This window comes from Balaenoptera acutorostrata, chromosome 8 (genome assembly GCF_949987535.1).
Source record: "Balaenoptera acutorostrata chromosome 8, mBalAcu1.1, whole genome shotgun sequence".
Classification (NCBI taxonomy): Eukaryota; Metazoa; Chordata; class Mammalia; order Artiodactyla; family Balaenopteridae; genus Balaenoptera; species Balaenoptera acutorostrata.
The window spans coordinates 94109597-94135563 of NC_080071.1; the positions used below are offsets into that span (position 1 = coordinate 94109597).

Here is a 25967-nt window from a genome sequence, read left to right on the forward strand (position 1 = left end):
GCTTTTGGCCAAACCAGTGGGAGGCGGGAGGGATGTTTCCCAGGCCTGGTTTCCGAGAAGAGGGGAACAGGAAGTGCCTGCAGTGACAGAAGTCCACGCCTTCTCTCTCAGCTTCGCAGGGATGCCAGGCCCAAGGCTGAGCCCAGGGCCCAGGGCCCTCGGGTGCCCCCCGTCGCCCACCCCGGCCGGGCGCCTGGGCCAGGGCTGGGGCCAGGGTGAGGCAAGTGAGGCCTCGGCCTCGGCCTCGGCACATCTAAGAGGCCCCACAGAAGTCAGTAATCAAGATAAACTGTCCTTCAGTGCAATATTTTAATACATCAGAGATAATGCAGAATCCACGATGAACAAAGAATCAGCATATTAGATTAAAGGCAGGGTGGTGGGACCGGCATTCCTTTGCCTCAGGCTGAGAGGCGCGATGGAAGACCAGCCTCCACCCGGCCCGCCCGTCAGGCTGCACAGGGTCCCCCTCTGCCTGCACCAATGGCCACATCTCCCTGCGGGCAGTCAAGCTCCCCCTCCGCCCAGCTGTGCTGGGGATTGTGCAAGAGAGGTTGTGGGCTCCATCTCCAGCCTCTGTTCCCAGGGCCGAGGCCTTGCTCGCGCCCTTCCATCTTCCAGGAAGCCCCTCCCCCTCCCCGCTCCTCCCACTTTCCAGGTCCAGCTCCAGGGCCTCCTCCTTCAAGAAGCCTCCAGGTCCTGACCTGCCCTCTGTGAAGCCTCGCGATGTGAGTGCACGCGCCCCCCGTGCTGGGCACGCTCACCTGGGCACGCTCACCTGGGCCATCTCCCCCGCCCCCGCCCCCCGCCAGCTGTGTCCAGCACGTTTGCCCACGCGTGGGGCAGCGAGGGTGGGCACAGAAGAGGGGCAGACCGTAGTGTAGAGTGAGGGCGGAGTGGACAGAGTGTAGCCTGGGGAGGACAGCCTGGGTGGGTCAAGGCCCTTGGCCAGTGGCCGCACTGCCCGGCTCAGGACACCCCACCTGGGTGTCCTCAGGGTCCTTCGTCCTCTTTCTAGGCCAGCATCCTGAATCCCCCACTCTCAGGGCTTTGTCCCCTCCTGGACACTGACGGCAGGGGCCTCGCTGCCACCCGAGGTGAGGATGCGGGGGCTCCCGGAAGCAGTGGGGTTCCCGGGTGGCGGTGCGGTAGGGGCCCTGCGCCACGTCCACAGCCTCCGCTGGAGCGACTCCGCCTCCCGGGGGGCACTTCCCTCAAAGGGAGGCTCACCTAGATAGGGTAGCGATGCCAATTTCCACCCTTGTGAGCGTATCTCCCAGCTACAGCTGTTGCCAGCAGCCTTTTTCTCTCAAACCCCAAACGTTCAGAGGGGCGGGGGGCCGGGAGGAAGGGGCAGGAGAGACCCTCCTTCAGACCTGCGCCTGGCCCGCCACCACCCACGGGCCTGCCACGTGGGCTCCCTAGCAGGTGCAAAGCAGGAGAGGAGGGTGCTGGGACGAGGCGCGGGGGGCTCTGTCTGAGCCTGAGCACCGAGGCTCCGGGGGCTCCACGGTGGGTGCCAGGAGCGGGGTCCTTCCCGGTCCTTCTCTGAGGAGGGTCCTTTATGGTTTGAGACCAGCAGGCAGCGAGAATGGGCCAGGCCTCTCGGAGCCCCGGGGATCCAGTGGGACTGGGCCTGCCCTGAGCCGCCCCAGCTCCCTCCACTGGGAGGGAGCTGGCCGAAGGGCCAGTAGAGGGAAGGGCCGTGGGGCAGGATGGTGGGGAGAGGTGCTCCATCCCACTCCCGGCCGACAGGGTTCTGAGCCTGCGGCCACTCCTGTTTACAGAGCGCCCACCCGCTATGGGCCAAGAATCTGCTTGTTCCTTGGCACTGGCCACCCAGTTGGATTCTCCGGTTGGGGCCCCTGCTGACCGGTTAATGGGATTTGTTGAGGCCCTACTATGCGCAAGAGTGGGTGGGGTCCCAGCCACTGGCCAGAACAAGGACACAGGAGACATTCAGGGGAAGCCCTGTGGAGGACACCAGGCAGGGTGGGAGGCTAGGAACGGGCCGGCGGAGGAAGCTGGGGAGACTGGGGGCCAGGGGACGGGCAGAGAGGAGGCAAGGCAGGGGAGGAGCCCACGGTGGGACCCTCAGGCCTGGGTCTGGAGGGTGGAGCCCAGGCCCCGCCTCAGGGGCCTCTGGGCAGGGTCCCTGGTCCCAGGGTTAGGAGGCCTGGGCCAGCCACTCCCCTTCTCGGAGCCTCAGTTTCCACCTGTGGAAACGGGCAGGGCTGGGGTCGGAGCTCTCCCCAGCCCCTCGCAGTCTGTGCAGAGAGAGGTGCTGAGGTCAGGTGCTGCGGGACCCAAGGAGGTGGGCTCTGCAGGGGGCGGGAATAGCCCTTTGAGCAGGGTCTCCCAGCCCTGAGCTCAGAGTGGGGAGAAGAGAACAACCCCGGGAGGGCCTGGCGGAGCGGGGGAGGAGAACACTCTAGACCAGGGGAGGGACGGTCTGGAAGGAAGGCCCCTGAGGAGGTGGGTGTGATGAGGTGCATCTGGTGGACGAGCCAGCGGCTGGAGCCGAGCGGCAAGAAGCCCACGTGTGCCGGCGGTCACCGCGTCAGCGTCAGCGTGGGCGTGGTGCGTGCGAAGGTGCAGGCCTTCCTGCCAGCGTGCCGGGGTGGGGTGTGGGCACCGACCGCAGCCACGGGGCTCAGCCCTGGGAAAGGCTCGCACCGTCCAGAGAGGCCAGAGACGACGGGGAGAGGATGCCGCCCGCTGCCCAGTGGTCTGGACCCGCTAGCTCGGGCGTCTCCAGAGCGGATGCTCTGTCTTAGCAAGCACGCCGCTCCTCTGGAGGTGTTGACACAGGAGGCCTCTGGCACCCCACTTCCTCTCCCAGAAACTCCCCCAGGCAGCCCTGGGGTGGGGCTGGTGCAGGTGGTGGGGAGCCCCACCACCCCAACTCTGTTGTCATCAGCCCGCCCACCGCCTGCCGACTTTAGGGAGGGGTGCAGTCAGGGGGACCGGCTCACCCCAGCCCTGCTTCCCCACCACCCCCATCAGGCAGCACCTGCAAAGGCTTCGGCAGCTCAGGAGGAAAACCAAGGCTGACTGCAGGTCAGTGCCATCAGGTCAGTGCCCCTGGGGCCAGGGGTCTCAGAGCGGGATGAGGGCTGGGATGGGGGTCTCAGAGCAGGATGAGGGCTGGGATGGGGGTCTCAGCAGGTGAGGGCTGGGATGGGGTCTCAGCAGGTGGTGGCTGGCATGGGGGTCTCAGCAGGTGAGGGCTGGGATGGGGTCTCAGCAGGTGGGGGCTGGCTTGGGGGTCTCAGCAGGTGAGGGCTGGCATGGGGGTCTCAGCAGGTGGGGGCTGGCATGGGGGTCTCAGCAGGTGAGGGCTGGCATGGGGGTCTCAGCAGGTGGGGACTGGGATGGGGTCTCAGCAGGTGGGGGCTGGCATGGGGGTCTCAGCAGGTGGGAGCTGGGATAGGGTTTGAACCTCAGCAGAGTGTCCTGATGGAGGAGCTCTGCGGGAGGTGATGTTCTAGAAAGGGGGCATGAGCGTGGACAGCAGTGCAGAGGAACTTAGGGTGTCTCCCAGGGCCTGGAATCCCACCTCATTCAAGTCTCTGAAATGTATCCGTGGGTTGAGACAAGCATGTGAAGCTGGAAGAGGAGGTGTCTGAGTGGGGTTTTCCTAGCACAGTGAGCGCTGCTTTGTGAAACTTGTCCTGGATCCTGGGCTATTTCTAAAGTGGGGTCCCAGCTCCAGAGGTCTCTATGGTGCCCAGGCAACGGGGGTCTGCGCCCACTCTCTGCCCCAGATCCCATTCAGGGAGTCTGCGGGGTTCCTTGGGGGGCCAGCAGGGGGGGCTGGCGGGAGGCTGTGTTGTGCTCAGACCTCCCAGACATGAGCAGACTTATCTCCAGTTGACAGCAAAGGTATCTCAGCGCATAATCAGAGGGCGGCTTCCTGCGTCTCGCAGGGGAAGCAGCCTGATCTCACTGTCACCCCTGGAGCAGGAAGTGACACCCCGAGGTACTCCTACCCCTCGGGCCAGCCTCCCCCAGCAGGAACTGGCAGAGGGCCCCTGACAGCCGAGCGGGCTGAGCGCCGGCCGTGCTGCGAGGGGCCCTAGCCGCCACGGGGCAATGGCTGCACAGTGTCTGTGGGAGGTGACAGGTCTGTACATCCAAGCGGGAGGCCAGCTGGCGTCCCTGTTCTCCACAGAGGGGCCCATGCCCTCGCCTGGCACAAGCAGGGACCTGAACTGGTTGCCGTGCCTTCTGGGGACCCCATGCTATTTGAGCCGGACCTTGGGACTTGACCCCCCGACCTTTCTCACCCTGCAGGACAGAGATGAGGTACCATGAGCAAGGCACTTCCTCAACGTCTCACGTGCCCCTTGAGACTCTGGCCAAGCTGGTGTCCTTCTCCCGACAGTTGGTTTGTTTTATTATAAAAGGGAAAATTGAAAGACTGCAGTTAGATTTTGTAACTTTCCTGCACAAAATATTGGGCCACACTGAGGCTACACTGAAAGTTATACGCCCCCAGGTGTGTGGACCGGGGCCCAGACCCTAGGCAGCCGTCTGAGTGGAGGGCATCGAGGGAGGGGACAGGCCCGCCTCCTTCTTCTCCCGCCCAGGCAGTGCCCTGGGCCGCGGGTGACCCAGAAGGGACAGCAAGCATCCACTGCTGCGGGCACCGCTGGCCAGAGTCGCGAGGGGCAGGCCCTGCACCCAGCTCGGGGGGGGACCCCCTGTGGCAGCTGGGCCTGCAGAACCGGGGGATATTCCCAGCAGGCTCCGAGGGTTCTGGGCTGGGGCTGCCACACACAGCTGGCCTGGCTGCGGCCAGCAGGGCAGGCGGACAGGAAGGGAGGAACCCAGCAGTTGTTCCAGTGGGTTCCGGGGTCTGAGGAGACTGCCTGCGTGGGTCTGGGGGTCACAGAACCTGTGCAGAGTGACGTGTCGCTCAGAACAGGGAGAGAACAAGCAGAATCCTGCAGAAACGAGGAGAGAGGCTCCTTAGGGGCTGTAGAGATTTCATACACAGTGAAAGGGTCCATGAAAATTTAATTGCTGGCGAACGTGCCGTTTAAAATTCAGCAGAGATGGAACGGGATAATTGGTGGAAGACTTCTGTTCTGGCTACAGTCGGCGCTCCCGCCTCCCTAGGGGACTGTGGCCTGGAGGCTCCCAGGGGGCCGTGGCTGAGGAAACGGGCACCCCCGGCCAGGCACCAGTGAACCTGACACTGCGGCCGCTGGGCTCTGGATGATTCTTCCCTTCCTTGTGCGGAGGGGGCGGGCGGAGCAGAACCCACCAACCTGGCTGTGGGCCCTCCCCTGAGTGGACTGAACCCCCTTCCCTACCTCGCCTAAAGGTCAGCGAGCCCCCAAGAGGGCCTGTGCTCATGGGGGAAGGAAGGCCACTCCCACCCCACCCCTCCTGGCCCTTCCAGCCAGAGAAACAAAGGTGGGGGGACGGCAGGGGGTCTGGGGGGCGTGCGCCACTCACGCATGCGTGCTCCGTGGTCCCACACGTTTGACACCAGCACCCCTGGGTGCTGCCCGGCTCAGGGTGAAGCCGGAGCCTGACCTTTGCACCATCTGCCACGGCCGGAATGTCAGACCGCTGACCCCAGCAGTCCTGGGCGGTGTCACAGAGCATGTCCAGGGGAGCGAGAGGCATGGAGGGTGAGGGCACGCGGGTGCTTCTGCTGATGACAGGGTGTGCGACGCCCAGTGCCACCCTAAGGCCGGCTCTGTGCCGCGGGCCTGCAGCTGGAGGAGCAGGGCTGCCCTCATGTCCCTGACTGCAGGGAGCTCAAGGGGACCCCCGACCCCAGAGGGGGTCTCAGGCCAAGCTAAGTGGGACCTCAGGGCAGAGGGCTGGGGAGGGTCTCGGAGGGAGGGAGGGAGGCTGGTGCCTGGGGTGGCCGCAGCCACTGTGCCCTCAGGAAGAGGATAAAGGACTGGAGGGAGGGAGGGAGGAAGGGAGGAGGGAGGGAGGGAGGAGGGAGACGGAGTTCTGGAGCTTTCTGGAGAGCTGGTTGACTGAGCCACGGACCCTGCTGTCCTGAGCCTCAGCAGCCAGGAAAGGCCAGGTGGGGCAGATGCCAGCCCACCGAGGTGCAGGTGTGGGTCACACTCGGGCACCACCTGCAGCTGGGTGTGCCGAGCCGGTGGAGGTGGCAGTAGGCGGCCCTGGGCTTTGTCCTTGGCCTGTCTTGGAGTCGCCTCTGAGCGTCCCCCTACCCTGTGAGAATGGTACTGGGTCTGGGGCGAGGCTGGCCCCCTCGGCCCCCCCCCTCCCGAGAGCTGGCAGAGTGAGGGTCCCTGGGATCTGAGAGCTGGCGGAGTTGGGGCGGCTGGGACTGGAGGTGGGCGGTGGGCTCCCGCCTTCCTTTCTGCCCGGCGGCAGGCAGGTCCTTGCAGACGAGGGCTCGGGAGAGGGGAAGGGGAGCTGGGTCCAGCCCTGCGCCCGCTCACTGTGCCACCTTGGGCCCACGGGCCTCTGAAGGCCTTGGCTTCCCCGCCCACCCAGCTGGTGGGGGGTGGCCGGGAGGGTGCCTCAGAGCTCCTTTCGGTTTCTTCTTTGGAAAGGTGAACTGGGGGCTCCTGACTGCGGGGTGGGCGCTCGCCGCCTGCATCCCTGGCCGGAGGTGGGCGGGCCCAGGCTCCCCTCCCGGCCTGCGTGCCTCACGCCCTGCTCCCCTCCTGCAGCCCCAGGACCATGAACAACAGTACCTGCGGCTCCAGGGAGCTCCCCGGGCCCCAGGCGGCCAAGTACCTCTTCCTCACCTACATGGGCGGGCTCCTGGTGTTGGGTCTGTTGCTCAACGGCCTGGCGCTCCGGGTGCTGTGCTGCCGCCTGCTGCGCTGGACGGAGACCCGCGTCTACATGGCCAACCTGGCCGTGTCTGACCTGTGCCTGCTGTGCGCCCTGCCCTTCTTTCTGCACTTCCTGAACAGCACCACAGACACGCCACTCTGCCAGCTCTCCCAGGGCATCTACCTGGCCAACAGGTACATGAGCATCAGCCTGGTCACGGCCATCGCCGTGGACCGCTACGTGGCCGTGCGGCACCCGCTGCGAGCCCGCGGGCTCCGCTCCCCGCGCCAGGCCGTGGCCGTGTGTGCCGTGCTCTGGGTGCTGGTGCTCGGCTCCCTGGTGCTTCGCTGGTTCCTGGACATGCAGGACGGCGGCTTCTGCTTCTCCAGCCGCTCCGGGCAGAATTCCTACACCGTGGTCTTCTCGCTGCTGGGCTTCTACCTGCCGCTGGCCGTGCTGGTCTTCTGCTCTCTGCAGGTGGTGACCGCCCTGGCCCAGAGGCCAGTCGCCGACGCGGGCCAGGAGGAAGCCACCCGGAAGGCCTCCCGCATGGTCTTGGCGAACCTGGCCGTGTTCGTGGTCTGCTACCTGCCCTTCCACGTGGTGCTGACGGTGCGCATGGCCATGGGCCTGCACACCTGTGCCATCCATCTTGCCCTCCAGATCACTAGCAGACTCTCAGATGCCAACTGCTGCCTGGACGCCATCTGCTACTACTTCATGGCCAAGGAGTTCCAGGAAGCCTCTGCGCTGACTGCCCTCCCCGCCAGGGCCAAGGCCCACAAGAGCCAGGACTCGCTGTGTGTGACCTTGGCCTAGGAGACGGGCCACGGGCTCCTGGGAGGCGCTGCCGAGGCGGGGACCTGTGAGCAGAGACGAGGAGTTCCGGGACGGGGCTGGGGGCACTTTCAGGAGGCCCAGGTGGGCAGAACAACCCAGGCACGGAACCTGGGGAGGAGACACCCCTACCCCTGGGGCCGAAGAGGAACAGGGAGGAGGGCAGGAGGACGAGGCCTGAGCGAGGCCAACCCCAGGGACCCTGGGTGCGGCTGCACATCTGTTGCACCCGGAGCCTGGTACATCTGGGGCGCTGGAGGGTGGGGCCTTCTGGGTGCTGGGAAGCTCTGATGGCCAGCTTTCTGCTGCTGCCCCGCAGGGGCTGGAATAAAGCTCTCCACCAAGGCTCTGTGTGTGCCACCCACACTCACACAGTGGGAGGTGGGGGGCCTGGGGGCATCTTCCCAGGTAACTTTCTAGAGCTTTCCACTTGGGGGCTCTCCTCGGGCCCTGCCACCTGCTTCACACCCCTGCCCACTCCCCATCCGTCTGGAGCTCTGGCGGGGCTGTTGGCAGTTCCTGGAGGGGCCACGCTGGCCGCCATGGAGGGCTGGTTCACATCTGCCTTGTCAGTCCCAGGCCCGGGCCACGCCTGAGTTAGGCAGCTGGTCCTGAGCTCTCAGTCCAAGTGTAAGGAGGGGCGGAGGGGACAGTTAACTTCTGTGTCTGGCAGGTGACACGAGCAAGCGTCTGTAAGGGCCAGAGGTGGGAGGAGCCCCATGAGCCATCTTCTGCCTCAGCCTGGGGCGTTAGGAGGCCCTGTAGCCAGAGACAGTCTCTGGAATAGAGAAAAAGTGAGAGATGGGAGAGAATGAGAGACAGATGAGGAGAAGGCAAGAGGGAATGGGGGTGGTGAGAGAGCCTGGGGGTGGGAAGTGTGGAGGAAAGAAAGGGGGAGCGGGGACAGAAAACAACGGGGGGAGAGTGATGGGGACGGGAGGAGAGAAGGACGGGCCAGAGACGAGAGTGAGGAAGACATTAAGCAGAGCGAGAACGGGCATCCGAGGAGGATGAGGAGAGAGCACGAGGGCAGAGCCGGAGAGGAGGGACAGAGAGGCTAACAGAGAGAGACGACAGGTCAGCCTGGTCTCCCCGAGGCGCCAGGCCCTCATGCTCTCCTGCAGACCGGGAGCCCCAACGGCTGGCCTGGGAGCCCTCCTGGTCCCTCAGAGGGTCCCCGAGAGCAGGTGGGTGTCCTGGATTCTTGAGGAAGGACCGGGGGCCAGCTCTGCCTGCCCAGGAGTCTGGGGACCCCACGCCTAGGGCCGCAGGAGGATGGACCTCACAAGGGGCCACGTGGCCTGGGCAGACAGGGTAACTGGGCAGAGGTGCGGACCGGCAAAGGTCCTGGACTGAGCGGAAGCCTTGGGTGGAGAGGTCCAGAAAGGACCCCCCACAGAGCCCCCTGCCTGGAAGGATGCCACGGTCCATGCCCAGGCACAAGGCCAAGGGCTGGGGCCCCTCGTCCCATGGGGCGGGGCAGGGGAGGTGGCGGGTCCACAGGCTGGAGGGGGCCTTGGTGGAACCCCCTGAGGTTAGGTGAGGGGGCACCCTGACCCAGGTTGTTCGGGAGCCCTGGGGCTGGCACTGGAAGTCGGGGGGAGAGAGGGAGAGAAAGCTGGAGGGGCTGGGGGAGGGGAAGAGAAAGGCGGCAGCCTCTCCCTCCCTGGCCCAGGTGAAGCTGAACCCAGCCGGGGCAGTCCTGGCCCTGAGCCCGCTGAAGCTCCCACCATCTTCCCACCCCCTCCCAGGCCGTTGGCCTCGGTGTCTGTGGCCGCTGTCCCCGGGAACGACTCCAATGGCTGCGGTACGGGCAGGAGTGTCTTGTCCAGGTGGTGACCAGTGTCTCCGTCTGCCTCCTCACGGCGCTGGGTCTGCCCTCAGCGGGCCGGCGTGCTGTGTGTTCTGCCACTGCCGGCGTAGGTGGGCAGAGACCCGCATCAAGTGGTCAACCAGGTGGTGGTGACCGCCCGCTGCTACTGAGCTGGACGGATCCTGTCCCCAGGCCCGGGAGGACGCCCCGTGCGAGGTCCTGCAGAGTGTCTCCTAGGTCAACACCTACAGGAGCAGGTGTGTCATTTCAGCGCGGCCTGAGGGGAAGCTCCGGGGGACCCTGCTATGCCCAGATCGTCATGGATCTCAGGATGTGTCAACTCCACTGGGGCCAGAGGACCTGGCTTGGAATCAAATGACTGGATCAGCACAAACACCTGCGCTAAGAAGCCCAGGAAGGCGACCATCCTGAGGACTCGTGCTAGAGCCCAGAACCCCCAAACTGGGGCCGGGGCAGTAGCGGTGGGTTCTCCTGACAACCTCAGGTGACCAGGTGACCAGAAGAAGGAGCGGGAGACCCAGGCCCCTCGTTGGCCACCCCAGCCACACAGGGAGATGTGTTCATGCAGAATGAGGGCGGACAGGCCGCAGGCAGGGCAGTGTCCCAAGCCAGACCTGCTTTCCTGCCTGGCCACCAGCCTCAACCTGAGGGAGACAGACTTCCTGGCACTGAAACAAAGCAGCAGGGCCCTGGACCTGGTCAGCGTGGTCTGCTGGTAAACCCCCCTCCGCCCATGCAGGTGCCCCACCCATGGCCTGGCCCCGGGGTCTTCCGCTGCCAGGAGGTCCAGGCTCACCTGGCTGCCCCGGCCACACTGACCGCCGGCAGCTGCTCACCTGCCCCCTCCCGCACTTGCTCTGGTGAGGTGGGGGGGGGGTACCTCTGGCCCCTGGGTACACTGCTCTGGGCCCAGGCACAGGGACGCTTCAGATGGCCCGTCAGCGGGCTCCTCAAAGAGGCTGTTTATGTGGCCAAGGCCGGTGGCGGCATCAGTGCCCTTGGCCGCTGCTCCAGTGCCGAGGAGGTCAAGAGCAGCTGTCCTGTCCTCGGCTCAAGTGCAGAGCTTCTCGGGGTGCCAAGATCACGGCCACAGCCCCTGCCCCCGTCTCCTCTCGGGGCTGCCTGCTGGCCAGAGTGGCAGCTGGCCGGCAGAAGGAGGTGTGGCCCTGGCCCGGCATCCCCCGCTCTGGAAACTGCAGGGCATGAAGTCCGCCCCACGGGGTCCAATCGTGACCACCAGTGGGCGGGGAGGGGGTTCCTGAAGGGGGCACCGCCGTGTCATCGTGAAGGGGCAGCGCCTTGGAAGACGACCCTGAGCTGCGAGTGACCCCCGGAGGGCCAGACCTGAGTTGACTTATTCATCAGCAAGTAGAGATAAAACCAGCCCCGTGACAGGCACTGGACCCCAAACGTGCACCCTGGAGCCTCAAGGGCTGCGTTCCGAGGCCTCACATGGAGGGAGTGGGGAGGAGAGAAGCTGGGAAGTGGGCCAGATAGGATCATGGGGCCTTGCAGGGGGATGCAGGGCTCATGGGCGTTCTGAAGGTGTGGGAGGGTTTGTGTCAGAGGAGCCGGGAGGCGCTCTTCGTGCTGGCCCCTCCTCGTTCTGCTCTGGGGGGTCCAAGGGAGGGGTGGCCAGGGCCAGGGTGGCAAGGGCAGATGTTGGCCAGGATGAGGGCTCCGACCGTGAGGAGGGGCAACACGGGACTCAGTGGGACACTCTAGAGGGGCGTGGCTAAGGAGGAAGAAAGGGGGCCTCCAGGAGTCGCGGTGTCCTGGTTCCAGTGCGGAGGGGTGGGAGGGCCAGAAGGAAGCAGGGAGCAGGGAGAGGCAGCGGAGTGACCCTCCGTGACCAGGAGGGATTGCCCAAGGGGTCACGCTAGGTTCCGTCTCTTCTCAAGGACACCCCGGACCCCACCCCCACCCCTGCAGGTACCGGTTCTGCAGTCTTTGCGCCTCACACGCTGGACTGGAGGCCGGAATCGCTGTCCTTCGCGATGCTCAACTTGCTGGTCCCAGCCCGGCGCCCCGCACGGGGCAGGGACAGGCTGGACAGGACAGCCCTGGCGGGCGGGGGCGGAGCTTCGGCGAGGAGGGGCGGGGCCAGGCCACCGGAGCCGCCCACGTCCCCGCCCCTCCAGGTTCCGCCCCTCGGCGCCAGGCCCGGCCCATGCCCAGGGCCCCGCCCCTTAGCGCCCCGCCCCGCCGACTCCCCTCCTTTCCTAGGAGGTTCCGCGCCCTGTGGGGCTGGGGGCCTCTGGTGCAACCCCTCTTCCCTCCCCAAAGACGGTTCAGGCTCCAGGAAAAGAGCCCGGGGGAGGCTCCCGGCGCTGGTGGGGAGGGGGAGGAGGGCCGGGGCTTTGCCTCCCGCCTCACCTGCCTCTCACTACGCAGCTGTGTCCAGCTCTGGTTAAGGTTTGGTTAAAGTTAATTTACGAAGGGAATGTGAATTCTGCACTGCGACCCAGATCAACAGGGTGAGGATAGCATGCTCAACAGAGACCCAGCCGGGGGCACACAGGCAGCTCGGGTCATGGGTCTGTCCTGCCTGCCGCTGTCCCTCGGCCCTGACTCCTTCCTGTAGGACTGTCCCAGTCTGCCGAGGCGGGTGGGGCGCTGTAACAGAACCACAGGCTGGGTGGTTTATAAACGGAGCCCGACATCAGTATCCACTGGGTCCGGGTGCTGGTGGGGCCGGCTCCTGGTTCCCAGACCACCGTCTTCTGCTGGGTCCTCACATGATGGAAGGGATGCGGGAGATCCCCGGCATCTTTTTCATAAGGGCGCTAATCCCGTCCCTGAGGGCTCCACTGTCGTGACCTAATCAACTCCCGAAGGTCCCACCCAGTACCATCCCATCCGGCGTTAGGATTCCAACATAGGAATTTTGGGGACACACAGACATTGTGACCATAGCAAGGGGCAAGTGATTTGACTTCGGTAATCACCTAGAGTTTGCCTGGCACATAGTATCACGAAGTGCTGGTGTCTATCAGGAACTTCCAAGCCCCCCTAGATGAGAAGCACTTTAAATGTGCCACCCGAGAGGAACAAAACTGAGCCCTGGGCCCCTGCCCTCTCCCCTCCCTGCATCCCGGCCAGCACACACGCGAGAGCGCCCATCTCCCCTCGCCTCTCCTACCACCTCCAGATTTTACACCCCAGCTGCCCTGTCCCCAGCCTGCCATAGCCTCTGGGACCCTCCCGCCTTTGCCCTGTTGGCCTCAGCTGGGAGCCCAGTGTGCCAGGCCGGCAGGCTCTGACCTGCCTTTAGGATAGCCCGAGGTCCCGCAGTCCAGAGCGTGGTCCCGCAGCCCGGCTGCCTGAGTGCAGATTCGCGGGGCTTCCTTACCAGCCTCAGTGTTCTCGCCTGTATCCTGGGATCCTTGGATCCAGGGTCACCTCTAACATTTGTGGGGCTGAGGACATGAGTACAGGTGAGACCCAGGCACGTCCAAGTATTGAACTTACACCCGAACCCTCGGAGTCTGGCCTTAGTTCCCAGCCCAGGTCCCCAGCCCTGGAGACCACAGGGGGCCCAGGGGCTGAGGAGGGGGCCCATCCCTGGCAGGGCTCCCCGGGAACCTGAGCCATATCCCCATCTTCAGGGGCTGGCCAGGACTCCTGGGAGCGGTTCCCTGGCTGGGAATGATGGGGGTCAGGGTGGCCTCCCTCAGGCACCCCTTTTCAGACTTGGGATCCCGAGGACTCCCCCAAACCACCACCTGAGCAGAGGACAGGGAAGGGCATGTCCCGCCTGCACTGTCCCTGTGAGCAACTCTGAGAAGCGGTTTTCAACGCTCCTCCCATCTCATCCCCTGGACTTGCTGCAAGGCCCCTGTGGGTCCAGGCACTGCAGGCCTTGGTCCCTCTATTTGTATGTAATATTGCCACAAATGGTCACTATCTTCCTGTCAAGATGCCAAAGCAGCTCTGCATCAGACTCGGGGAAGGTTGTGGGCCTGGAGAACCCCAGGCAAAGCTTGAGTTTCGGGGTGTCGGCTTTGAGGCCTGGAAGTGGGGAAGCCGTTAGAGGGTCAGGATAAATGGCCACCCATGATATTTAGCGGCGATACCTTTGATAAAACGGTCACCTGCATAAAGGCCAGAGCCAGAGATCACCAGGAAGGCTCCGTCAGCAATCAGCATCTGTTTTATTACTCACTGCAGTGGGGGACTAATAAGATTCACATTTATAACAGGTACATTTATAAAACTCTATCCTAAGAATTATAATTCTATCAGGTCCCCATGTGAGATGTTGTTTGATCACTTAGATGATAGCATTAAAACTGAAAGAGAAAAACATCAAAATTATTTTAGAAGACAAAACAAAATTCTTGCTGTGGTACTGGATTATTTTATTACCCTGTTTGCGACAACAAGATACTGTAATTACACTTCCCACAAATGGAATAACTTGGAAGCCCTCACCTTCTAAGGGAAAATAAAAATGATTTTAGTGGGGAAAAGCATCTCTATTGGTTCTAGATCTTCAGAAGCTCGTGGGAAGGTGGGGGCAACTCGGAGGTGACTCATTTCTGGGACCCCTTGACCTAGAGCCCATGCCCTGTGTTTCCAAAACCTGTGGGTGAAGTCCCAATAGAAGCGAACGTTAGATCTTAGGAGGAGAAAGGAATGCAAGAGTTGATGAGATTGAGGTGAAACTTTGGATGAAAATTGAAATGCTTGAACAGACTGCAGGGGAGGTGTTTGCATCTGCTGTAGCAGGATGTATTCTGGGGATACGTACTGTGTCTGACTGGGGACAGCATCCCCTACCTAATCCTGTAAAACAGGAGGCGTGTAAACCCACCCTTCAGCCAACATTGATTGGGAGTTCTAAATGGGGGTCAGTGAGATTGTCCAGCCCACAGAGGTTATTAATATGAAATAGTATAGGGCGCCCGATGGACGAAAGGGGATTACCATCTTCATTATGTCCGGTAGAAGCTGGAGCGCAGTAAGGACAAATTGAACTATAAGGCAAAAGAACTATTGCCCCATGTGGAGCACAGACTGGGCCTTAGAGTAAAAGTCAGTGAGCACCACCCAGCGGGGACCACTGGGATGCTGGACCGGAACATTTCCGTCTGAGATGATTGGTCAGCTATTGGGCTTTGACTGAGACCACTCCTCTTACCCAGGGACATAAAGTAATTCTGAAACATCCTAAGTGATGCCAAAGAAACCGCCAGTGGGGAGGTCAGTGACCGGAAGAGCTCCAGAATAAGATGGAAATTTTATTTACTTATTTATACAGGTGCATGCTCCCAGAGGAATATCCACGATCAGGGAGCCTCTTTCCCCCTTGCACTGACTTTGGAACCCCTGAGGAGCCGCCAGACGCCACTACCGCATGGACAGTGCCCGATAAGCAGCTCTCAACGGACCACCAGAGGGCTGCCCGGTTTTCGGACGGCAGTTCCAAGGGGAATGGGCAGCATCCTGCTTGGATGGTCACCATCTGATCAAAGAAGGTAAAAACAAATCAGCTCAGTGGGCTGAATTGCATGCTGTTTGCCTCTGCGTTTGAGTTTTTACTGACTCATGGGTGGTGGCCAGTGGCCTGGCCATACGATCAGGTAGATGGTCAACAGAAAACTGATCTGTTAAGGAGATGGTCCCATGCAAATTACTATGGAAATTTAAGGGGTGCATTAAACTAGGACATTTCGATACCCAACAGAAGAACCCCCTTCCAGGATCAGAGGTGATTGGAATTGGCAAATGGCTATCCCGGTGCTCTTGCCTAAGGTGGCCACAGGGACCCATGAAATGAGTGGACATGTGGGCACTGCAGCCCTGCAGAGATGGGCTGAATCTCTACAGGGTCCTCCTGCACCCGCTGAGGCACAGAGGGCCAACAAAGGCTGTGTGTCCATCAGCGAGAGAGACTGAGACTGCAGACGGCTGGGGGTAGATTCCCGGCTGGCAGTGGCTCCCACAGGGCTGACAAGTCAGATTGATGCCCCATGGCCCCAGGTGGCCACAAATGGGTCCCACTAGGAGCAGATGCTGACCGTGCCCTGGGCTTTGCGGGCCCAGTGGTAGATGCAAGCGCTCAGAGGGCCAGCAAATAACTGGAACAGCAGGGTTTGCACCAGTTTGTTCGGTCGAGTTCCGTTTCTTCAGACCAGAGAAGACACTTTCATCTTCAGAGTAATGGTCTGACGGAGAATTGGAGCAGGTGATTGAAACACTGGCTGTCTAAGCGGTGGGGAGATGTGACACAAAGGGCCGGTGTGTGCTCACCCTCAACACAAGGGGCCACGGGCAGCTCCTCCCAGAGCGCTTCCTCTGTTTTCCTGGGGGGTCCAGGGAAAGGGGGTGAGGGAGAAGCTCGTCCAACTATACAAGTCTAGAAAGACTTGTAGAAACGGGGAAGGATTCTAGTGCGACTGTGCGGTTTGGTGCACATACATTAACGATTGCCTTGTCTTCTTAGTGCCTTTAACCCCTCTTATCAATGTGTAATGTCTCTCTCTGTCCCTGGTAATTCCCTTTGCTCCGCAGTCTATATCTGATATGAACATAGCCACTCTGACTTGACTTTAGTTCATGTTTGCATGGCATATCTTTCTCCATCCTTTTACTCTCAGCCTCCCTGTCCGATGATGGTTGAAGTCAGCTTGTGAAAGGCAACGTGGCTTAGTGTTTTCATGTCCATTCTGCCAGGCTCTTTCAATGGGCATATTTGATCCATTTACATTTCACGTGGATATTGACATGATAGGGCTTTGTTCTGCCATTTCATTTTTTATTTACTGTTTGTTCCTTCTGTTTTTGTCTTTCTTCTGTAGAATTTATTTTTAGAATAGTTTTAGATTTGTAGACAAGTGGAGAAGATCGTATAAATAGTTCCCATGTGCCCTGTACTCACTTCCCCATTATTAGCATCTTACATTTGTGTGGTTCATTTGGTACAATCAACGAAGCAATATCAATTGTTGTTATTGACTACTGTCCATAGTTCATTCCTATAGTGTAGTTTTACCTAATGTACTTTTCATGTCCCAGCATCCCATCCAGGATGTCACGTTACATCTAACTGTCCTAACTCCTGGGCTCTCCTTGGCTGTGACAGTTTCTTAGACTTTCCTTGTTTTTGATGACCTGGGCACGTATTTTGAGGAGTACTGGGCACATATTTTGTAGGATGTCCCTCTATTAGAATTTATCTGGCCTTTTTTCACTATTAGACTGGGATTGTGGGCTTGGGGAGGAAGACACAGAGGTAAAGTGCTATTTTCTTCTCGTCATATCCGTGTACGTACTGTCAGCATGATAGTTCATTGTGGATGTTGACCGTGGTCACCTGCCGCAGGTGGTGCATGTCAGGTGTCTCCACTGGAAAGTTGCTCTTTCTCCCCTCTTTCCATCGTGTCATCTTTGGAAGGCAGTCACTAAGCGCAGCCCACACCTAAGGAGTGGGGGATAGGCTCCCCTCCTTGAGAGCAGAGTATCTGCATCAACAGTTTGGAATTCTTCCACACAGGAGTTTCTTCTACCTCATTAATTTATTTATGCGATCATTTATTTTTATCAGCGTGGATTCATGGATATTTATTTTATACTTTGGGTTATTGACTCAGTTTTTTGTTGTTGTTTTTTAAAGTTTTATTTTATATTGAGTATAGTTGATTTATAATGTTGTGTTAGTTTCAGGTGTACAGCAAAGTGATTCAGTTATACATATACATATTTCCATTCTTTTTCAGATTCTTTTCCCATATAGGTTATTACAGAATATTGAGTAGAGTTCCCTGTGATATACAGCAGGTCCTTGTTGATTATCTATTTTATATATAGGACTGTGTATCTGTGAATCCCAAACTCCTAATTTATCCCTCCCCCACCTTTCCCCTTTGGTAACCGTAAGTTTGTTTTCTAAGTCTGTGAGTAGTTTTTTGTTGTTGTTGTTGCCCAAATTGTTCCAGTCTTGGCCATTGGGGAACCTTTTCATTTGGGTCCTTGTCCCTTTGACATACTCCCACCAGTGTGGGTGTTTGGGGGGGTTTCCTACCTTCCTGGCACTACAAGATGCTCCAGGCTTACCTTGTGTATTTCCAGCCCCAGCCCTAGAAGCAGCCATTTCTCCAGGAAGTGCTGGTTCCTTTGATCGGAGGATGGGTTTAGAAATCAAGCTCTGGGAGCTGGAGGGGTGCTTTTGGGCCCTCTATGCAGGCACGGGACTCCTCTCCAAAAGACCCCTCCCTCGCCGCAGCCGGGCTCCCACACCCCACACAGCCAGGATGGGTGGGGGTGTGCTGGGGGGAGGGAGGGGCAGCGGGCCAGAGACGGGGAGCTCTTTCCGGAGCCTGGTGTCTGGAGCCCAGGAAGCCAGAGGTGTTGCAGGGCAGCCCGGCCCTCCCTGCAGGCCCAGTAGAGCAGCCCCTGGGGTGCACCCCCCTGTGCCCCTCCCGCCACTACCCTGATCACTTCCTGCCTTCAAAGTGGGCAGTTTAGACCATCAGGGCCTGGAGGGTCTAGGAGGAGTAGGGGTGCCGAGGAAGCTCCTGGGCTGCGCCTGGAGGCCTCAGCAGACGGCAACCCCTCTCGCCCTGTAGCCAGGTTACGGTTAACGCCCACTGCCCACAGCGGGCTCCCCCGATTCCTATGTCTACCGCAGCAGGCCCTGAGCAGCCCACGCCTGGGGGGCTCCCCCCAGAGAAGCAGGGCAGCCCCAAGGCCTCCTTCAGCTGCGCACCGGACTCTCTGGCCTCCCACTGACCTCTTTCCCGTCGCGCCTCCTCCCTGGAGGGCCCGTGGGCTGCGATGGGCACCGCGCAGTCAGACCAGCCTCTCCCGCCCCCGGCACAGGGGCTGTGAGGGCGCAGCCAGGGGACCAAGGAAAGGCCCTTGGAGCAGGTTAGCGGCGCTCGTTCCCTAAGTGGCCAGCACGGGGACAGCGTAGGGGCTTAACCAGCACCCGTCAGGATGATGACCGGTGCGTGCCCTCCACCACAGAAGCAGGCGTCCAGGCCACTTAGCGCAGGTTAGCACAGGTGCTGCCAATGGCCAGGCGAGCCCGGGGCCCAGACCCCGACGAACGCCGCGGGCAGGCCGGCTGCTGGAGGGGCCTTCTGGGGGCTCCGCCCTGAACCGCCTGTGTAAGCACGTGTGTGTGAGTGCATGGCCGCACCCCCCGGGCTTGTTCATTTTGCCTCTTCCGTGACTCTGGCGTTTCGGAGTCTAGGTCAGGGTTCCTGTAGAACAGCCCACGCCCTGGGTGCACCCCACCCCTTCCCGGAGGTGGGTGCTGTACCCCGCTCCCTCCGTCCCTGCACTTCCAGTGAATTAAAATTGGGTTAGAGGCTCTGTTCGATTTGGCTCACACGGGCTTGGCAGGAGGACTTCAGAGGTGACAGGCTTTCCAGAGAGCAGCTGAGGGACTAGTGTCCTGATTTGGCTGCCTGAGGACGGGGAGGCTGCCTGAGCCCCAGAGAGCCCGCGGCGTCACAGACAGACACCACAGGGAGCACGAGACTATGGGGGAAAAAAAACAAACCCAGGAGATCACTGTAATTTGGAAATTACACGCACAAGCCCAGAAAGGTTGCATCTCCTAAAAAAGGTTTCAGGGGCCCCTTGGAAATCTAGCGAGGCTGATTGGGGAAGGCCTTAGCCCATACAAAGCCAGTCTGTAAAGCCTGGGAGATGTGACTCTTTTTTTTGAAATGCTTACAACTCAGCAAAAATATTCAAAATATTCCTCTGTGTACCGTATGGAGTCCCTTTGTTTCGAATGGTTCTGTTTCTCCAAGAACCGCTTTTGAGTACTGCTTGGTCCAATGGACTTTTTGCCTATAACAGCCCCTCCCAAACCCGCTTCTCCTCTATGGGAGAGTTTCCTCCCCATAGCTTTACCAGACTCGCATATGGTTGCGTGTCCCGAACTGCAATTATTTGCGGCTCCTAAATAAACCCATTTTGCTGGTAAAATCACTGGCTGTTTTATTGTTTTACAATGTAAACTTAGTGTGAAAAACATGGTGTGACTTTTATATCGCACAATAAACAATACTTTATCAATGAGAGATTTTGATCCCTCGTCCGATTTTCCTGTCTCCCTTTTCTGCAAATTCCTTAATTAGGTAATCAAAATTTATACATTCGGCAACTTCATTTTCAGTTAATCTAACTGAAAGCAGTATCCGTCACTCTGGGCAAATACAGGATTGCAATCATTTTTGACAATTTTTAACTTTGAGAAGGATCTTTCTGCTGATGAAATTGTTGCTCGGACCGTTCAGAGTATGAATAGGCTGTGAGAGCATTGGGATACTTTCTAATCATTTTGAAACATAAATTTTAGGACATTTAGAGCTGATGATTCTTTCAGAGCAAGTTTTCTAAAAAGATTTAACTCTTCATACAAATCAGTTTTGTGACAGTTTGAATTTAAATGTAAATCTATACAGTGCCATTTTCATATTTCCTGTAGCTTGTGGAGGTCATATAAGAAACTGACTCATAATTTGTGTGTAATTGCAAACACCTCTTTGTGCATTTTATCACTGTATCTTCAATTATATCGAAAAATTAATTATTAAGTTGTCATGCATGTTAGTAATTGGTTCATCAGCGCTTCATGTGGAAATTGTGCTCTTTTCTGTCTAACGCCAGGTTCCTTAAATTTAATTTTTGTTTCCAAGCCTGTGGATTTTGGTTTGCAATGTTAACATTTTTCAAAATAGAGATTCTAAACTCCTGGAATAATTCTAATAACTTGCTGATATGCTTTATCGCGCTGCCCACATATTTGCTTTTCTTGAACTAATTTCCTGATACAATTTACTGCCCAGGCAGCAGCGGTTTCTGTCCTGGAAGGGTTTGTGCAGAGGCTGCAGGGACTTTCTGCGGGGACAGATGTGCGGGTGCCCCACCTCGGGTCCTGGTGCTCCAAGCGAGGGGCCATTGCTCCGCGGACACCGTGGCTCTGGAGAATGGCCCCTGTACCCACAGGTGCCCAGCCCCTCTTGCTGCACCTCTTTTAACCCTCAGGTGGATGCTGGTACCACCCACCCCCGCTACAGAGGAGGGACAGGCCCAGAGAAGTGAAGTGATTGCCCGGGGTCAGCCAGCACAGGGGAACCCCCGACTTCCCGCCCGTGACCACTACGGGCGCTGCCTCCAAGCCTCCGAGTCCTCAGGGCAAATTCTCACTGAACTTCTGGATAAAGATGGAAAATGGAGCACAAGGCCTTGTTTTGTTGTTTCCTGAAACGGCTCTAAAAAGACTGAAAGAGGTTTTGGAAACGGTGTCAGCCCGCCAGGATCAGGCGAGGGGAGCAGAAAACAAGGCGAGACAAACGCTAACGGAATCAGGGGGCAGGCTCCTCCGGCACGATGCAGAAAGCCGGGGAGCCGCCCAGAGTGTTCCAGGGGGTGCCCCAGAGTTTCAGCAGGTGGCAGCCCAGGCCCCCTGGAGGTGGGGCTCACCTGGCACCAAGCTGGGAGGAAGAACTGCAAGTCTGCGGGAGAAGTGCTGGGTCCCAGGACCCTGGACGCCCGCCTGGGCCCTCATCACGGTCGAGAGAGGCCGTGGGGACCAAAAGCGGGCGCGTGCCCACGGGTGCTCGCCCCCAGCCTCCTCCGCAGGCGGCTCCCGAGGGGATCCTGACGGCTTCGACGTCGCCATGGCAGCTCTGGAGTTAGAGGCAGGACGGACCTGAATGGTGTTCCACCGGATTCAGGCCATTCCCGGAACCTCGCAGTGTGACTTTATTTGAAATAGGATCTCGGCAGGTGTAAGTGGTTAAACGAAGATGAGGTCACGCTGGAGTAGAGTGGACCCCGAGCCAGTGTGACTGGTGTCCTTCTAGGAGGAGGAGAGGCGGAGACACAGTGAGGACGGGCAGAGACGGGAGCGATGCGGCCACAAGCCCAGGGGCGCCCGGGAGCACGGGGAGCACAGAGCCAGGGAGTCAGGGAGGGACGTCCTCGGCCTCAGACACAGCACGGCCCCCACCCCGATTTCTGCTGCTCAGCTGGGGAGCTGGGTGAGCACGCGACCAGTGGTCTCGAGCCTCTCGCTGTGGGTGCTTTGCTGTGGTGCCCGGGGCTGAGGCAGGGCCAGGAGAGTTCCATCCCCGCCCAACCGGCAATCATGGGGGCTCGGAGCCAAGACGTCTTATTTCAAATTTCCCTGCCAGGACCCCGTCTCAGGACCCTGGGGGAGACGCGCCCCACCCCATCCAGCGGAGGGAGCAGAGGACGCGACCAGGGCATCCCCCGAGGAAGGATGGAGCTGTCGGGGGAACTCCCGGTTGTCCATACCTCTTGGGCGACATTGACAAAGGGGACACTGGTGTTGGAGTCAGGAAACATATGTAGAACACCGAGCGAGGCCTCCGGGCTCCTCTGGGCCAGTGGTGACAGGGTCAGAGCGGAGTGGAACCTTGCTGCTGGTCTCACCCAGCGGATCTGCGCCCTCCCCAAGGTGGGGCCTAAACTGAGAAATCCCCGTGCAGCCCAGAGGGGGACATAAACCCGAAACACTCAGCTGAAAGGAAGACGCGGCCTGGAGGAGGGGATCCGGGCGGAGGAGGGGACACGGCCTTTTTTGTACATTTCCTAGGACTAGGTGCACCCAGAGCAGAAGTTAGAAACAGTAACAACGGCCTAGGAGCCCCCCTCGCTTGTTTCTCTTCCCCCAGGAAGCCGAGGCCAGGCTCCCTGAGTGCTCACCCCGTGTAGACAGAAGTGGGAGGAAGCTCCCAGAGTTCCGCTGGACCCCGACTCCCATCTGATGAGGTTGTGGAGAGCTCAGTGGAGACAAGGGGCTGCGACCAGAGGCAGGGGAGGGTGTGACCTCCACCCGGGGCCTCAGACTCCCCGGGGCCGGATCCCTGGGATCTGGTGGCTGAGGACAGCACCGTTACCTAGCCCTGCGGCCACACTGCTAATGGGCCTTTGCTGCTCCTCTGCCCCGGCACAGGCACAGCGAAGGAAGGGCACCCACGGCAGGGTGAGTTGAGGGGGTGCCCCCAGCTTCTGGGAGTCACAGGGGGCCCTCACCCAGGAGCCGCAGGAGAAGGCTGGTCCCTGACCCCATGTCTCCAGGGACATCCAACACCCGTCCTGACCTCTCACCCCTGGATGGACTCTTCTTCCCCAGCCCTTTTCTCCATACCCCGCAGCTGCAGGAGGTCATCTCTGAGAGAAAGAGAGAGAGAGAGAGAGACACACAGAGATGGAGAGACAGAGACAGTGAGAAGGGGAGACAGAGACAGAGAGACCGTGGAGAGAGACTTGGCCTAACGAAGAAACAACAGGAGAGAGGGGTGGAGGGGACCGAGAGGGGTCACGTGGAGAAGCACCAGCGTCCCTCAGCCCCAGGCCAGCTGACCATGGCCGGTGATCAGGGACCTCCCCTGGGCAGGGCCAGAGCAGGGCCTGGGCCTTGGGGAGAGCCTTGGGCGGCTTCCACAGGGGCTGAGGAGCCCCATGAGAGCTTGGTCAGGAGGCTCGTCCTGGGTTGGGGGACGGACCCAGACAAGGGAGGGGGATGGGAGGTGTAGGAGGGGGAGGGGGGATGGGAGGGGTGGGGGGCTACCTCTCGGGTGACACATGGGGCCCAGAGGGAGGGGGGAGGGGACTGAGGAAGAAACGGCAGCCCTGAGTGCTCTAGGAGGGGTGACCGAGGGTGCAGGGGCTTCCAGACCAGAGCCTGGGCCCTGAAGAAGCTGCACCGGCCACCCTACCTGCCTCAGGTGTAGGCCTTCAGGGATGAACAGGGACAGCTGGGGGGTGTAGACAGACCCAGCTAGGAAGGACAGCCCTGATAGGGGCCGGGGTCCCAGCCCAACACACTGTGTCCAGCCCATCTGGCCGCCATCCCCACCAGGTGCCCAGGAAATGGCCACCCCCAGACTCTGCAGCCCCTCGACCAGCAGCCCCTCTCCTGCGTGTCCACAGGCACGAGTGTGCGGGGTGGCCACACGGGCCCCGGGGGACGGGCAGCCAGGTCTCACCCGTGTAGGCCGTGATGATGACCAGCAGGGCCACGGCCAGCACCCCGTAGACGGGAAGACTGTTCCGGCAGCGGAGGAGGGTCAGGTGGAAGAGGAAGGCACAGGAGCCCTCCACCAGCGCGCGTGGGGCCCCCCGCAGTGCACGTCCATGAGGGTCTGCAGGACGCGCATGTCGCTGAGCTCCCAGGCCCAGTAGAGCCACGTCAGGGCACAGGCCGCCTGCGTGCCCAGCGCCTGGGCTGCCAGGTCCAGCAGCGTGCCGGGCAGAGAGGCCTCGGTCAGGAGGAACTCCTGCAGGGACACGGCGGGATCGGCCGAGGCCCCGTCCAGGGCGGCCCCGTGCACCAGGAGGAGCAGGAAGAACGGGGTCAGCAGCAGGTCGGGGCCGAAGCCCCCTCCCCAGGGGCCGACGTCACCCAGCGTCCGCATCTCCAGGCAGCAGGCCCCCAGCTGGGCGGCGCCCACCACCTCCCGGGCAAAGCGGGCGTAGGTGCCCCCAGGGAGCAGGGCCTTGGCCGCCCTCCTGGCCACCTGGCAGAGGACGAAGGTGGCAAAGAAGAAGGAGAGGGACGTGTTCAGACTGGCCATCAGCCTGGAGGCTCCAAGAGGGCCCGGGCTCAGCAGGGGACTTGAGCTGACTGACGTGTCAGGGACTGGCGGCCCGGCCCCAAGGGCGGGGGGTGGGGGCTGTGGGAGCGCCACACCTGTGCCCGCACACCTGTGCCCTCACCACACCTGTGCCCTCACACCTGTGCCCTCGCCGCACCTGTGCCCTCACACCTGTGCCCTCACACCTGTGCCCTCGCCGCACCTGTGCCCTCACACCTGTGCCCTCGCCGCACCTGTGCCCTCACACCACCTGTGCCCTCGCCGCACCTGTGTCCTCACACCTGTGCCCTCGCCGCACCTGTGCCCTCGCCGCACCTGTGCCCTCACACCTGTGCCCTCGCCGCACCTGTGCCCTCGCCGCACCTGTACCCTCACACCTGTGCCCTCGCCGCACCTGTGCCCTCGCCGCACCTGTGCCCTCACACCTGTGCCCTCACATCTGTACCCTCACACCTGTGCCCTCGCCGCACCTGTGCCCTCACACCTGTGCCCTCGCCGCACCTGTGTCCTCACACCTGTGCCCTCGCCGCACCTGTGCCCTCACACTTGTGCCCTCACACCTGTGCCCTCGCTGCGCCTGTGCCCTCACACCACCTGTGCCCTCGCCGCACCTGTGTCCTCACACCTGTGCCCTCACCACCAGCCCCGCCTCTGCGACCCTGCGGGAGGTGGGCCAGGAACTCCCCCAGCAGCGGCCCGCCCCTCGGCCACCCTGCGCTGCTCCTCAAAGCCTCCGTCGGAGCCGGCAGGGCTCTGTGACCCCCAACCCACCGGGCTCCTGGCTCCACAGGCACAGCCAGGCAGCTCCCTGCACCTGAGCCGTGTCCCCTCCTGCACGAAGGTCCCCGGCTCCGCCTGCCCTGTGGGTCTGCTGACACCAGTTTGCCCAGGGAAGGCAGCTGCATGCTGGGCCAGGAGTCCCCGCGTGGGGAAACTGTGGGTGCCCGGCAGGGCTGCTCTGGACGCCTTGGAAGCTGAACCTGCAGAAATGGGCCCACTTCACCTTATACTTAATTTGTCTGCCTGGAGGGTGGGCACGTAACATGCATTTCTAAGAGAGCAGTGAGTCAGTCCTGAGCAAAACAGGTGGCTGGGAAGTTCAGGGGCTGCCTCCAGCTCCCAGCATGTGATGAACTTGTTCCAGGGCAAGCGGGGATCCCCTGTGACCCCCCTCCCCACACCCCAGTCACGCCCACAATGCACCCCCTTCCTGGAGACATGTTGCTGGGCCTCAAGTTGGAGGGACCGGGAGTCCGGGACTCTGCTGGTGACTCGGTGCTGGACGCTGGCCAGGCTGCAAGAACACAAGGCCCGAGGTCGTGGTCACGGACGCTCCTCAGGGACCCCAGGATGTGCAGGAGGAGGGGCAGACACTCGGGGGGGTGGGCTGCACTGGATCCGCTGGGCCGCCCTGAGGCAGCAGTCATCCCAGCAGAGGGGACAGGCTGAGTGAGGCTGGAGGCCCCCGGGGGTGGAGGGAGCCTGGCCGGGGCCGGGGCCGGGGCCGGGGCCGGGGGCTGGGCTGAGCCCCCTCTCCCAGGCCTGTCCCGGAGCGGGAGGAGGGGGCCGGGCCGGGGCAGTAGGGAGTCCTGGGCAGGACGCTCCCAGGGCAGGAGGAATGAGCTAGGGGTCGGAGGCACCTTCTGTTGAAGACCCAGGTCCAGGTCTCTGGGACGTGGCTCTGTCACCCGCCAGCCCTTGCAGGGGCCGAGGCACAGTGGGGCGGAGGCATCAGCAGGGCGGGGTCGCCCGGGGGAGATGGGTTCCCTCTCCCTGAGCCCCCACCCTCACCCCTGCAGAAGGGTGGACAGAGCAGGGGAGGTGGCTTTGAGCCCAGGAGCCGTGGTCTCTGCAGGGCAAAGGCCTGGCGTCCAAACACCGCCAGGGGACCCCCCGGGAAAGGGGCACAGGTGACACCTCTACAG

At 60.9% G+C, this 25967-nt stretch overlaps 2 protein-coding genes across 2 annotated transcripts; one reads left to right on the top strand and one right to left on the bottom strand.

Moving 5' to 3' along the window:
• The first annotated feature begins 2962 nt into the window (after nucleotides 1–2962).
• Nucleotides 2963–7608, top strand: GPR35 (G protein-coupled receptor 35). The gene is made up of 2 exons (XM_007184845.2): nucleotides 2963–3074; nucleotides 6675–7608. The coding sequence occupies exon 2, from the start codon at nucleotides 6685–6687 to the stop codon at nucleotides 7600–7602; it is 918 nt and encodes a 305-aa protein (XP_007184907.1). The 5' UTR covers nucleotides 2963–3074; nucleotides 6675–6684; the 3' UTR covers nucleotides 7603–7608.
• A 3803-nt stretch (nucleotides 7609–11411) lies between these two features.
• On the bottom strand, nucleotides 11412–24021 carry LOC130708702 (aquaporin-12-like). The gene is given in 6 exon segments (XM_057551365.1): nucleotides 11412–11536; nucleotides 20900–21105; nucleotides 22553–22615; nucleotides 23168–23363; nucleotides 23434–23556; nucleotides 23559–24021. Coding segments are annotated over 6 exon segments (1176 nt in total).
• Between the last annotated feature and the right edge of the window lie 1946 nt (nucleotides 24022–25967).

What these genes read in the sequence shown, in the direction of transcription:
- GPR35 (XM_007184845.2), top strand. Translation starts at nt 6,685, where the DNA reads ATGAACAACAGTACCTGCGGCTCCAGGGAGCTCCCCGGGCCCCAGGCG.